This window comes from Pungitius pungitius, chromosome 3, assembly GCF_949316345.1.
Source record: "Pungitius pungitius chromosome 3, fPunPun2.1, whole genome shotgun sequence".
Classification (NCBI taxonomy): Eukaryota; Metazoa; Chordata; class Actinopteri; order Perciformes; family Gasterosteidae; genus Pungitius; species Pungitius pungitius.
This window is the reverse complement of record NC_084902.1, coordinates 3554979-3569035: the sequence shown is the minus strand read 5'-3', so window position 1 is coordinate 3569035 and position 14057 is coordinate 3554979. Positions and strand designations below refer to the sequence as shown.

Here is a 14057-nt window from a genome sequence, read left to right as displayed (position 1 = left end):
TAACCGTGGAATGTGGTCTGTTGCAGTGACACGTTAAACCGGACAAATGGGTTACCAAAATCTTTATTTTGAAAATAGTACTTATAAATACTATGTCAGAAAATACATGCAAGTAAAAAAAGCTTACAAAGAACAGGCACAGTGGATGCTGTTGGCGATGTTTCTGCCTGTACCATGCGGTAGGTCGTGGTGATGTTTGTTTATTGAATCAAGACGCAGCAGTCATTTCTCCATCTACATATTGCAAACATTCACTGCAGCTTTCCCTTTTACTCCAGAAGTAACAGAAACAAGTAAAAACCAGACACTTGTAAACAGCTTCTAGGTCTCCCTTGGTCCAAACCCATCAATTTTTAAATCAGTCATAGTAGACTGATGGTGCAGCTGTGAAGGAAAATGACTCATACTGATCCCGACTGTGTGCCTGTCACGAATGTTGGTCTGGGGCAAAAAGAAGAAGGAAGTGTCTTAAGTGGGAGGATGAGAAACAAAGAGCATCAACTGCAGTGTTGCCACTGAAAGGCATGCATGCAATACTGCAAAGTCTGCAGTATCTTTGTGTAACAACAGCAGCAGGTCCTTTGATACTGAACTGCCTTGAGTTTTCTATCTAGCAGCATGTAGTAAGAAAACAAGAGCCTTCGCCTGTGCTTTTATTGTAACATTGTGGGAAGTGTCCTTTGGCTGAAATCAAAGAAGCATTTAGTCCTAACCTTGAAGGAGGCTTTTCTGTGTGTTAACACCGTTTGGATGTTCTTCCCCACTTTGGGAAGGAGACCCTGTAGAGGAAGACAAAGGAGACTTTTACAGCCAAATCACACACGGAGCTTTCTGAAAGAAGAGCTAGCGAAGTCAAGCAGACAGAAAACACATTGAACTGATGCCGCTAGACAAATAAATCTAAATCAAATAAGCTCTTCACTGAAGGATGACGCACCGGTTGTGACAGCAGAAGCAGCCAAGTACCCACCAGTAAGACATTTTTTAAGGGGGCGCCCCAGCGATTTAGTATTACACTCCCATTAGGTTGGGGCACTCGCAGGAGGCTGGGTGGAGAAAGAATGGTCAAAGTCAGGCGGCAGCAGACCCCCCCCCCCCTCATCTATACGTCTAGTTATCAGAATAGGTTGCGGTGGGTGACAAGGGCCCTTTGACTCTGCGGGTGTGTGATGCCGGTAAACTTGTTTTGTTGCAGTTAACGTGGCGAAAGAGGAGGACGGCGAGAGACAGACGCTCAGTGCCCCCCCCCCACACCTTTAATCCTCCTTACCCCAGCCGTTAGTAGACACGTCGCGGTTGCAGATCTCGTTGGCCAGCCTCTCGAAGTACTCGGGCAGGTCGGCGTACTCGTCTCCATAGGAGATGACCTTGATGCCCTTGTCCAGCATGTTGTCGCGCAGCTTCTTGAACTCGCCCACGTCCTCCCGCCGCACCAGCATGAAGTGTTCCAGGTCCGACTTGTGTTTGACCGCCTCCAGGAACAGCGCCTGGAAGGTGGTGTCGTCCACTGTGCGCCCGCAGCCGAGGAACACGAAGGACTTGGTCTCGTACAGCTTCTGGATCTCGCGCTGTTGAGCGAGGCCGGATGCACACGGTATGTTAGCGTGTTAACGTCACGTGTGCGTCGTCGGCAGACCGCCGCGTCGGGGCTTACCATGACTTCGGTGTTCCTCAGTACATTCTGGTAGCCGGCAGGGTGCAGTACAATCCCGCTGGGGTTGGTGTACACACCGTGGATATGTAGAACACTTAACCTCCGTTTCTCCTGGGCCCACTCCAACACCTAGACACACACACACACACACACAACCAGCGCACAGTTAACACTTCATTGCACTCAATCCTGTTCTGGCTGGGCTAAGGGGGTAAATCACTGAACAGCAGTTAGAGGATATTGGCCCTGATGGAGTCGAGGCATAAATACCAGGACTGAGAGGCGAAGCAACAGGTCTCTCAGAGACACTCTGAGCAAGTCGTGCAGATGTGTGTTTGATCGTTAACAAACAATCAATCTTGCTTTAAATAATAAAGGAACACTTCTTAAGCACAGTGTTTAATCCAAGTAAGTATTGTTGATTCTGACAGCAGGCTCAGGATGTCTATTTTTATCTAATTTGCCAATAAATGTGCAGTCATCACAAACTTACTAACCGGCCCGACTCACCTTTGACTTTTGCTCTCGAGATGAAATATAACTTGACTTAAGATCTGAGCTGGTCCTTCCAACAAGAACTTTGCACCTGTCAGGAGAAAGCCAATCAATGGCATCACATGATCCCCGGTCCCGTTTACCTTCTTCTCGTCAGTCAGGTCCAGAGACTCCAGTTTGGTGCCCTGGTGGGCCGCGTAGATCTCCAGCAGGTTGTCAAAGTTGGTGGTGAGAACCAGGGCGCCGCTCTCCATCAGCTGCAGCACCGAGCGCAGCAGATGCTTCCCGGCGTGCTCCATCTTGCACTCCAAGTCGTCGAACACCTCGTACAGACAGTCCTTGAAGAACGTGGATCGCACGTTGCCTGTCCTCTATTTGGAAAGAAAAGGGGAAGAGTGTGATGAGCGTTAGTGGCACGCTCCAAAGACAGGAAGCCAGAAGAACCGCGTCGGCCTATTTCTACCCGAGTATCGATCGCCAGATAAGCACAGAATGCATTATGGTGACGTTTGAAAAGGAAAGTGCAGCAGCTGCACTGTGATCTACTGCGCCGAGGGGGGAGGAACAAATAAACGTTGGCGCATAGATGGAGGTTAAAACTTCTGCTTGCTGAAGAACACACTGTTGCTGGAATGTGAGACAGCCCCCCCCCCCCCCCTCCAACTCCTCTCTCCTGAAGGTCCCCAGATCACACAAATGGACCCATGATGAGGTACGATTTAGTTTGTTCCTCATTTTGATCAAAACGCTCCTCTAACCGGAGTATATTTATAGTCCGAGTGGCTCACGAGGAGATAAACACCCAACCCCGTGAGTGTTTGACAAAAAATGAAGCTTCAGAGATAAGTATTTCTTTTATGACTGCAAGCATCCTTTCACAAACCCACAATGTGTCTGTTCATGTGGTCAAACTCAAGTAAACAGTTTAACACCTTTTGAACTGACCATGTGTGTATTTGTCCAAGATTAGACCCACAGTGAAAGCACAGAATATTTACTACCACAATGACTGGAGAAAAGGGCAGTCGTGTAATAAGTAGATAATACCTGTTGATATAATAGTTGTGTGCATAGCGACATGTCTTATCAGATATCTCATGTTTCCAGATGCTATTTATTAGTCCCAAAGTGGGGAAATCCGCAGCATAACGGCGAAGGGTAAATTAATTACCATCAGGACTCATAATCATGTACTCAGAGCTTTCTTGAGGTTTGTTTCAAATCAACCTTTTCCTTTCTCACTGCCCTCCTCAGAAATTCCAAATGGCCTCAACAAGGAAATAAGACTTCAGTGGGTTCCACTTTTCAACATGTGTACGTCAGAGTGTCACCTCACACACCAGATTATGGTCTGTGAGTCTAAAGCTACTCTACCTGGCAGAGCGGTTGTACCAACATATAAACAAAAAGGTTGGTCTAAGAATAGCGTTGGCTTGACCAAGGTGAACGCTCTGCAGAGATTACAGCTCTAATGGGCTGAACAGCGGAAGCCGTTTCAACAGGAAGAGGCTCGTTATCCGCTTCTCGCATCGACAGCAGCCACTCGCTCTCAGGACTTGTGCAATAACTCAAATGCAAGTAAACACCTGGTTGAAAAAAAATATACATACATTCAGTTTGGACAAGATCATTTTTTTCAGGAATACATTTTATAAATCTATTGTACCTAACATGTAATACAGTGACACAAAGGGGAGGAGGAGGAAGGGGCGGCCTTCCTTCCCCAATAGTTAAGTGTGGCTCTGGTGTTTGTTACAGCGAACGTGGCTGCAGCCCTCGTGTATTTCCGTGGACCCGAATGAAACGCAGTGTTTGGCGTGAGGTTGTCTGTGTGAGCCCGGTTCCACAAAGGCTCACACAGACATCGGCAAAACGTGGTCAACACGGTTTACAATTCTTGCATGAACAAGTCTGCAAAGTTGTTATTAGCCTAGTTTAGTTTTTTCTTGCCAAGGTCAAGATTAGGAGGATGTTTTGCTTTCAGATTAGCTTCATTGCCTGAGAATATGCGCCTTGCAAACCAAAATAATCCAGCTCATGTACAATTCCGTGAAGAACTCCCACAGCTTCTCCTGAACTGGACTGGAGGCAGGTGTCTCACACCTTGCAGCTTGAATTTCATGCGTATTGATATTACGACTAATTCTCTGGAACAAATGCGTCGGGAAACCCAGTGAGTCACAAGACTGCAGATGGGTTTTGTCAATGGATTCTGTTCAGGCACGTGTCCTCTTTTGTGATTTACTACATGCTCGCTGTTCGCTTTGACCGCCCGAATGGAAAATCTGTGCAACAGGGCCGAGTGGTTCACATTATTCAATGCTTGTTTTCTCCCCCTCAGCACGCTGGAGCCTGCTGTGCCTGTGGCCAGCAGCAGTGGGCCGGTGTCTGCACTACTGCGGATTGAAATGAACGTTGGATAAAGCCATAAAAGCGCTGCTTCTCTTTGTGACAACAGGCACAGGGGAGAAACAAAGCACTTTAATCAATGTCGAAGGTGCGATGAGACATGACTAACACAGGAGGCAAACTGTATTAAGGCTCCCATCTGCCAGCCGAGCTCCGCTCCAGACCAGTCCAGTCCAGTCAGGAAACTGAGTTATATGGAAATACAAAAATGTCATCATCCTCTGCATTGCTGTCAATTTACTGATGATCTGATGGTTTTAGAGCTGCAAAGTTCAATCATTCATTTAATGTTATTTTCGGATCAATTGGGGAACATTAAAAAGCAATCAGGTTTTCATGGGTGGTGATACCCTGCGAATGAATCTTTGCGCGTTTGTGTTGTCAGGTGGCAAGAACTTTCTGGTAGTTTTAGGCGGTTTTGATTTGCCATTCTTTCATGGCATGGAGCGGAGATGCTGCAGCCATGATGAGGCATTGTTCACTTCACTGTCTGCAGATCAATAGATTATTTTTGATTGGGTTAGTCTCACTCACAGGTTGGATTACAAATATATTAGGTTGCATGTATAAATTGAAATGGCCATTTATTATGGGCTAAATTCACGGGATGTCCATACTAGAAGGGTTCAGTTTCAGTTATTTAACCGGACGTCTGGTATGAGCTTGGTTCGAGTCAGTAAGGACAACACTAATGTGGTTCAGTTTGTCTCCCTGCAATAGAAGGTTGTTTTTTTTGCTTGTCAACAACGTCGAATGAAAACAAGTAAACAGGCCTGTCCCTGCATGTGCAATTGATTTTAGAGCAACTGATTAAAACCTTTGCATCGACCAGAATTCACTTCCAACAAAAAGTCTCACAAGCAGACCATGCAGCTTTAGGCTTTTAATGAGATAAGGCTATAGATGTCTTATCTCAATCCATGAAAGTTCAGACAAAATGTCCCAAGCCCGAGGACAGGGCCGTCAGCCGTATGTTTAAACATGACCGAGGGTTTGCTTCAGAGACGAAAGGCTCAGGCAGACTTACCGGGGACAGTTTCTGAATGAGGTCATGGGCCACATGAACCAAATTCTTATCTTCCTGCATGTGCTTCTGGAAGCGCCGACTCTCCTCCTCCTCTAGTAGGTCAAAATCATTGGCTGCGTCGAGCAGGGCCTGGATGAGGCCCTTCCAAGAGCGGAGCGCAGGGACCTGGGGGGCCACGGCGGAGCTCACCCCCGTGCCGATCACCAGCACGAGCTCCGGCGCCCGCTTGGTCTTCAGGCTGGGTAGCAGTTTCCTTTTGGGGCACGGAGAGATTAAAAGTAGGACGCTTTCAAAGAGGGTGCACCTCAAATTCTAACCCCACAGCATTACACAAAGCAGTTGCAAGCAGGATAACATGCAACGTTAAACTAAACGCTACCCTTATATCATGCAACTGCCAAAAATGACTCATTCAAAACAAAGATTTGTGCAGCGGGCTACTGAACATTCACTGAGCTTACCTGGGCTTTTTGGCATTTGTGTCTGCATCCTGAGAATCAGCTGCGGGTCGCTTCTCACTTTTCACTGCAACAATGGAGGCCATTCAGGTCCTGCAACAGAAACACGATAAACCACACTCTACCTTGTGGTTCTCTTTTACATACAGTATCTACGGGATGCAGGTTTATTTTGTGACGCCTCCCTCTTAACGATCCAACTGTATTGGTATCATTTCATACAGGAATCTCCTTTTGTTATTAACATATCCCTGCCTTGTGTCACGACAAGTGAAATGGACACCTGTCCTACCGAGGGCCGTCATCATTTTTTTTTTTTGCCAACCGGAACTAACGTAATTCCTAGACGTCGTCCTGTGAGTGGTGACATGTGTGCAGTTATCCATGTCTACACACTCACGTCTTCTTGTGGCGTTTCATTGCATTTAACGTCATAATTGAGTCGGTGGCCCAACGCGAAGCAGAAGCGGGAGAAGAAAAAAAGTTACTGTGACCAAACCGGTCCACATTTTAAAAGTAAAACAACAACAAAAACTACCGGTAACAGATGACGCAACACATACAACATACCTTGGTTATAGGTGAGGCTACGTTAAGGTCCGGTGTTTACTTCCGTTCGAGTAGAAATCCTTTTTGGCGAGACCGAACGGGAAGTCGACAAAAGAGCCACGTTAAAACGCGTGGACGTCGGCTTCACTCGCGTCCTTTGGGCTTTTGGTGGCATTAATCCAAACTGTTCCGATGATGAGGAAAAGCGTCAGCGGGCTTCAGTCACCAAAGTGTGACGGGGCAAAAAACAACCGTTAACCGGCAACTAATTAGCGCGAAGCTACCGTTTGCTTTAAGCTAACTGTTAAGTTAAGTTAGCTTACGTTATCTCCGGAGTCGTCAAGAGCCCGAAACCGCCTCCGTTGAACTCGTCATTCTGAGGATATAGTAATTAAAGCAGCATGTGTATTTTTGTCAATTAATTTTTAGCCAGGTAGTTACTCCCCTCGAGTAACCGGTACGCACCAGTTAAGCCCCCGACCGTCTGTGGTTAAGTTGAGCGATCTTGTTGAAGTCACCGCCTGTGGGCTTGTGGTGCGTTCAGGTGCTGCGCGAGCGCGTCGTTCGGCACCGCGCGTGTGGAGGGGTTTTTTTTTGTCTCGTCTGGAAGGCAAAAAAGCTGACGCGTCTCTGCAAACTCAGACGTTACTGTTAGTCGATAAAGAGATATCACTTTGAAACGGGAACGTCGCGTAGGCTCTGACAGGAATGCAAGCGATGCCAAATAGGACATACTGACGATTAAAGGTACAGAGTTTATATACGTATTGTGTATGTGTAAACAGTTATTTATCATTTAAAAAGCCGTGAAGGGGAGATTAACAAAGAGCACTTGAAAGCAACAGAGCCAAACCTGTTCTGATTGTGTGACGTCAAGCACGGCTAAGACGCTAAATCACAGGCCTCCGGTGCAATATACTGAGTATAAAAGATGTTCTGAACATCACTAAATGTTTTTTTTACTCTATTAAATTGTTGTGCCGAACACTTAGTCTACAGAATTACCTATTTAGGAATTGATCAACAAGTCTGTGATCGAGGTGTCGTGACTAAACAATTCATATAAACCATTATATAAAAAGCAGTTAAGCTACCCTGAGAGAAGACATCTTCTTGTTATACACACGTTTCTTGTTTGGTTATTACTTTCCCATCAGATATTGCAAACAGTATAGACTACGTCAGTATAACTACCACTAGCCTGACATCTCCTGTTTAAAATGAAAACTGCAGAAGTATTTAGGGTCACAGCCACTCAATACAATCAAATGGTTTAGTGTAAACCTTTTAGAAACTTTGTTCATATCAAATACAAATATAATGCTCCAGATGTGGAGATGGTACCAAAACATATAATACCCCATTTTGGCAACTGCTTATGCTATAAAAGGGCCTCCACCCAGGGCCTCGTTAGTAAATCCAGGTGAATAGATTTTCATGGACCCCCACGAAGAAAATACTGTAATTGAATATTTGATTAGTACATAGAATATGTGACCTGAATACGTGTGGGTAAATCTTTGTACAGGTGGGGGCGGCTCACTGCATTTAATATGCTTTGCAATGTTACCAAATATTGGATGTACACATTTCAGCCAGTTTCATTTCAGTATTCTCATTATCGACTTTGTTCAATTTATTTGATTATGAACACAAATTAACATGGAAGGTTGAACTGTTTGATAAATACTAAATAAAACAATGATTTATTGGATTGAGATGACCCACAAACATTCATTTGGTGAGGAAATAAGTTATTATAGTGCATACATTTTGATAATGATAACCCACATCGATGCAGGTTAGTATTAAAAATTCAAATACATATCTGATCAGCAGACGCATTTTCAATCCATTATATCAATCAATGTAATCAAACACACAATCAAACATTAAAAAAGGCATACCATTTGTCAATCTTCAACATTCAGAAAATACTTTCCATTTAACATTTTTATTCCAAACCATCAAGCGGTAGAGTTTAACAGCAGCGAGGTTTCATGTCTAGTAAAAAGACTCCATGTCCGTTTGGTAACAGGAGAAAAGGCATACTGGTTGCATTTGATAACGTAAACCAACGCTCTCTCGCACAAATGGTTTCATTCACAGACAGCTTTAATAGGCTGTTTAAAGTTTAACCCCCGAGCTCTTGAAGAGGTACAGTCCCTTAAAAAAAAAAAGCAAGATTATTACTCTTTCCCTTCTTAAAATGCATCAATTAGAAAAGAACATGAACGTCGCTCGATGCATAACCTAAAGATTTTGTTTCTGGGGCTGGCAGAGCTGTAGTATTTCACTTAGGAGGAACTAATTCAACCTGCAGCTTAACAAGCAGTCACCCTCTGACATTGAAATATCTGAGTTACGACTTCGGTGTTTCCGCACATTTTACTATTTCGATTTTTTTTTTTTTTTTTTTTTTTTAAATCAGTCTCAAGAGGGAAGTAGAGCGATATTGCAACGAATGCTTCATAAACTCCTGAAAAAGATCAGCAAACCGGAAATTAATTTCCTCTCACCAAGGGGAAGTATGGCGTTAAGGGCACAAAGGATTAGCATAGGTACAGTTAGGGGCGGGGCTCTTCACAGCATCCAGGGGCATCTTCCTACTCTCTGAAACCCTGCATGGAGCCATATTCCCAGTAAAGTCTACGAAGAGCCAGAGGTTAAAAAGACACCACAGCTGCCTCATACAGAGATGGAGCCCTCTCTGAAGTTGGTCTTCCCAATCAGAACATTGAGGAGCGTAGCCTTGCCCCCCCGGGTTTCCCCCTGCGCGTCTCTGATGATGTCGCTTAGCCGGTCTTCGTCCTCCCGCCTGATGAGGTAGCCCTTTCCGCCGTAACCGTCCGCCACTATATGATAATCTGCAAAAAAATGTTCCCGTTCCCAGTTAGTCGTACATACAGAAACAAAATATTCCAACAAGCCATCAGAGCAGCTGCACAACATCACACGTGGAAAAACACACCTGTGAACGCGAGGCCACACGCCACGTTGCTGCCGAGTATGGGAACCTGCTCTCTGGATATCTGACTCCAGCATGCGTCGTTTCCCACCACGCATATAACCGGGGTCTGAGGGGGGTATATACAATTATATACGAATACAATCCTGTATTTGCAGTGTTCATTAGACTATATTGCGTATTTGTGTAGATAACAGAAGCTTACATGCAGATGTTTTTAGTGACTTTACCTTGTGTCGCGTGAACGTGTCAAACTCTGCCACGCTGTACCCCAGAGAGCCGTCGCCGTACACTATCCAAACCTCAACGGCACAGAAAAGTAGGACAAATTCATTCATGCAGGACGTCGACCGAAAGAGGATCACGCTTTCAGAAAACGCCCGAATCGAGGCTTTACCTCGGACTCGGGCCGGCACAGCTTCGCCCCCAGAGCGAACCCTCCTCCGACTCCCAAGGTCCCGAAAGCTCCTGTAGGGCCCAAAACACGGCGAGGTTAACCTCGGGAGTCATTGCCCCCGATGCACGTTCCAACAACCAACGTAACGTTTGGGCCACGAGAGCTGACCTGGATCGAGCCAACGCATCGGTCCCCTCGGCCTCATTATGTAAGCAGCACTCCCGACAAAATCCCCCCCGTCGGCGACGATGATGCTGTCCTCTGCCATCAGCTCGTCCACACGGTGGAGGACTTTCAAGGGATTCAGGTGATGGTCGGTCTTCTCTTCAGCTTTGGCCCTAAAAAAGAAAAAAAGCAAATATTTTGGTTACACGGTTGTAGCTGCTTTTAAATTTCAACAATTTATATGATTAAGTTTGCTTCAAGATCTATTCAGGACCTTTTTTTTTTAGAATTGAATGTATACGGACTCTGCTTACCTGTTCACATTTTCTTTGGTGACATCTCCCGCTTTGAGCATCCGAGGCCATTCCTCTGGACAGCGGTGGCCCTTCAGGCCTTTGGATAGCCGTACCAAGAACGAACCAGCATCACCTAAAAACAAGGCCGTCATTGGGTCAAATGCATGTCATACATACTGTTGACACGCGGCTTACTTCAACCACCGCGGAACGCACCCTGAATCGCTATCGTCGGTTTCCAGAACATATCAGAGTTCTTCAGCAGCTGCGTCTTATCCCTGTTGATCGCGATGATCTTGCTGCGTCTGTTGAGAACCCTGCCGTAGCTCAGCCGGAAGTCGCACACGGTGCCTGCCAACACGACGCGCAAAAGCTACATTACTGCCCGTCGACGTACGGGCTTCAAACGGCCTGAAACCCCCGAAGGCCTCACCTGCCAGGAGCACCACGTCGGCCTCCTTCAGGGCGTCGCGGCGGTTCTGTCTGACGTGGATGGGGCTGTCCTTGCCCAGCAAGCCGCGGGACATTCCCCCGAGGAAGCAGGGAATGCCCAGGTCCTCCAACGTCTTCCTATGATGCAGGAAAACAACAAACGCCAACCCCCCCAAAAAAAAAAGCCATTATGAAAGCAACATGGTTTGAGCGACGCAGGGCGCGAGAAGCACATTTGTACTTTACCTGATGTCGTCGGCGGGGGTCGGCGGCAGCGTTGCTTGGCTACCGAGCAGAATGACCGGCTTCTTGGCTCGACTGACCAGCTCGATGCACTTTTGTACCTGAATTGTTGTTGTTTAATGGAAACATTGGAAACATAAATAAACTGAAAATACGCAACTGTGTCTCAGTTGTCTTTGATGGTGCAGCCGGGGTTGGGGGGGGGGGGGGGGGGCTCACCTGATCGTCGGTGGCTTGTGGGATGTCAACGGGCAGCGGAGACACATCTCTGGTCTCCCAGGCTCCAGCGAAGACGTTCATGAGGTGGTTATTGAGGTACCTTACGAGAAATCACATCATCGCGTCAGATCAATTTGAATTGTTGCCTTGGTTTGAAGAGATGAGAGTGAATGGGGGCTGACGGGAGAGAGAGAGAGAGAGAGAGAGAGAGAGAGAAAAGCAAAACGCTTTCAGGTTGTGGGAAAGATGCAGGTCCGACTCGTGTTCCTGCTCCCAGTGCTCCCAGCAGGCCATTCGTGTTTGGACACGGCCCTCATCCCAATAACGTCGAGCAGCGCCCTTCAAATCTCTCAACGCGTGTCACGTCGCGCCGCGTTCAGAAGACCCGCTGACCTACCATGAGACGACTTTGCCCATCAGGCCTTTGGGAGGGTTCTTGACCCCAAACTCTTTGGACACCAGGTGGAAGGCGTAGAGCGTGTCGATGGGGAACTCGATGAAAACCGGACCGGGAGTCCCCGACTGGGCGACGGCCAGGGCTTTCCTGACCGTGGGCACGATCTCCCTGACGGTCCTGATGGAGGCGCAGAACTTGCACAGCGGCTTGAAGAGGGACATCTGGTCGATGTCCTGCAGCGCTCCTCTCCCCTGTCCCACAAGCACAGGTTGACGTTAAGAGGCGCCGAGGGGTTTGAGGTTAGAAGGGCCACGGCGAGGTCCAAACCAGTCTTACCTGAAGTAGCGTCCCGGCGGCTCCTCCCATGAGCAGCAACGGAGATTCAGCCATCTGAGCATTCTTCACTGCCGTCACCGTGTTGGTGAGTCCTGGGCCGGCCGTCACCGCCGCCACACCGACAGTGCCTGCAGGGGGGGGGGGGGGGGGTACAAGATCACGGTGGTTACCTGGAAACCTGAGAACAAGCAACACCAGCCGTGCATTTATCCGATTCCCCGTGAGGTGTGAAGCCGCACCCGAGAGTCTCGCCACGGCGTCGGCGGCGAAGACGGCGGTCGCCTCGTGCCTAGTGTCCACCACGCGGATGCCCACCTTCTCGCAGGCCACCAGGATGGGGGAGATGTGCCCGCCGACCAGCGTGAAGACGTACTTGACCCCGTGGGCGCGGAGCACCGCCGCCACGCTCTCGCCGCCGTGTCTCGGGCTGTCGGTCTCGGTCTGAAGGAGGCGGAGTCCAATGTGATTCAAGACAGGGGGAAGGAGAATAATCACAACGTCCCAACGCAACATGGAGGAGAAACAAAAAGCAGCTTTAAAGCGATCAAAGCAGGAGCACCGTGCACTTATTGGAAGTCGCTTTGGATAAAAGCGTCAGCTAAATGACATGTAATGTAACTTAATGCAACACCATGCGCGTTGATAAGCCCTCCGAAGGTCACCTGTCAGGTTATCTCATAATTGCATTGTGGTGGATGACAAAGGTGAAGCACCTGAGGGGGTTTGTGCAATCCCACCAGCACCCGGGGGTGTTGCGATAGCCTTTGTGCCAGAAAACCACAAGGCCGGTCAAAGTTTACAGAGGCCTCCATACCGCTCACCTGTGACCGCCTCCTCTCACCGCACAGGTGGGTTTCTACGCCAGGTAATGCAGGCGCGTTTGCAGAGCACTTTACCTGCGCATTTTGGTTTTAGGGTCAAATGCATGCGGGGGGGGGAGGACTTTTAACGACTAACGTTACGTTGAATTGTGACGTTACCTTGTGAAACAACTGGTAGAGAACGCCGAGTTTGTAGGCGGAGAACACCAGGACACCCATCGCGACGGCCGCGGAGCATCCGAGGAGGGCTCCCAACGGCTCCATGGCGTCTTATTTAAAAACTCAGAACCCAGACTCAAACGAAAATAATGCGAACCTGGTCTCAACTGGTCCGGTTCAGCGGGTCAGCCGTGCCAAGGCCAAGGCACAGTGGAGCTGCACCACCGCTATGGCCGCATTTGGAAGAGTCTCTAATGACCGCCGTGTCTCGGTGTAAAAGAACGAGCTAACACGAAGTTAGCGACGAAATACTGTCGGCAGAATGTGTTGCTGCTCTCCTGCAAGTTGAAGCGACCGAGTCCTCTTCCTGAAATTGTTCCGCGGACGAACGAACGCCAGCGGATATATTTGCGGGTCAAGCCAGCGGGAGCTACAATTTGAACTTCCGGATTGTTTTTTCAGAATAAAATAATTTATTTAATGATGACTTAACACGAGGAAATATATCCTCCATGTTGTTCTAAATCGAATATACTTATTGCGATGATTTACAGAAAGGCTTTATTGTAAAAATATCCACTCCGTTTTTTAGAATAATACTATTGTAATTCCAATTCAGAAAAAAAGGAAAAATATTTGTTCTTTCATCACAATATTTGTTCTTTTCATAACAATAGCACAGCTATTTTCACCTATATTCATATATGAAAAGACAAATAACTAATTACGTTGATTGATTGATATAGATGCGTCAACGTCGTCCATTACGAACCCTTTATTGTGAAGGAAAGGAGTAACTTTGTTTCCTGTTTCTGCGCTTTCTTTGTGGATTTGATATTTCACAATTCAGGATCAGGAAAGGTGTCTTATGTAAGGCCAAAAGGGTAAAGGACATAACTAAGGGACCTCATCTTTGCCAAAGACTGCCCTTGTCAGTACGATTAATAAGTAGTAAACAAGTGACTTCCTTCAGTTACACACAAATAATTCATAATATAAATGGTAAAAATCTCAAATGTATAGGCCCACAAT

General features: G+C 47.1%; 2 protein-coding genes across 8 annotated transcripts; both read right to left on the bottom strand.

The window, feature by feature from the left end:
• Nucleotides 1-48: 48 nt before the first annotated feature.
• Nucleotides 49-7143, bottom strand: fam118b (family with sequence similarity 118 member B). Of its 6 annotated transcripts, none has more exons than XM_037461562.2 (10): nt 7058-7118; nt 6916-6968; nt 6614-6776; nt 6047-6136; nt 5586-5838; nt 2293-2520; nt 1655-1783; nt 1271-1568; nt 714-779; nt 50-441 (listed from the first exon to the last, which is right to left on the bottom strand). In XM_037461562.2, exons 4-10 carry the CDS (start codon nt 6127-6129, stop codon nt 428-430), a joined length of 1071 nt encoding a protein of 356 aa, XP_037317459.1. In that variant the 5' UTR covers nt 6130-6136; nt 6614-6776; nt 6916-6968; nt 7058-7118; the 3' UTR covers nt 50-427. The 6 variants fall into 6 exon arrangements, 4 of the variants coding, with proteins under 4 accessions (XP_037317459.1, XP_037317376.1, XP_037317215.1 ...); XM_037461479.2 differs by having other exon boundaries at nt 6614-6808; nt 7058-7115; XR_005119732.2 differs by adding an exon at nt 938-1046 and having other exon boundaries at nt 49-441; nt 6614-7143.
• A 1061-nt stretch (nt 7144-8204) lies between these two features.
• Nucleotides 8205-13480, bottom strand: ilvbl (ilvB (bacterial acetolactate synthase)-like). Of its 2 annotated transcripts, none has more exons than XM_037468349.2 (14): nt 13026-13480; nt 12285-12486; nt 12046-12173; nt 11710-11960; nt 11313-11412; nt 11097-11194; nt 10852-10988; nt 10635-10769; nt 10437-10551; nt 10126-10295; nt 9958-10028; nt 9791-9862; nt 9564-9669; nt 8205-9459 (listed from the first exon to the last, which is right to left on the bottom strand). In XM_037468349.2, exons 1-14 carry the CDS (start codon nt 13128-13130, stop codon nt 9281-9283), a joined length of 1869 nt encoding a protein of 622 aa, XP_037324246.2. In that variant the 5' UTR covers nt 13131-13480; the 3' UTR covers nt 8205-9280. The 2 variants fall into 2 exon arrangements, with proteins under 2 accessions (XP_037324246.2, XP_037324255.2); XM_037468358.2 differs by having other exon boundaries at nt 12361-12486; nt 13026-13479.
• Between the last annotated feature and the right edge of the window lie 577 nt (nt 13481-14057).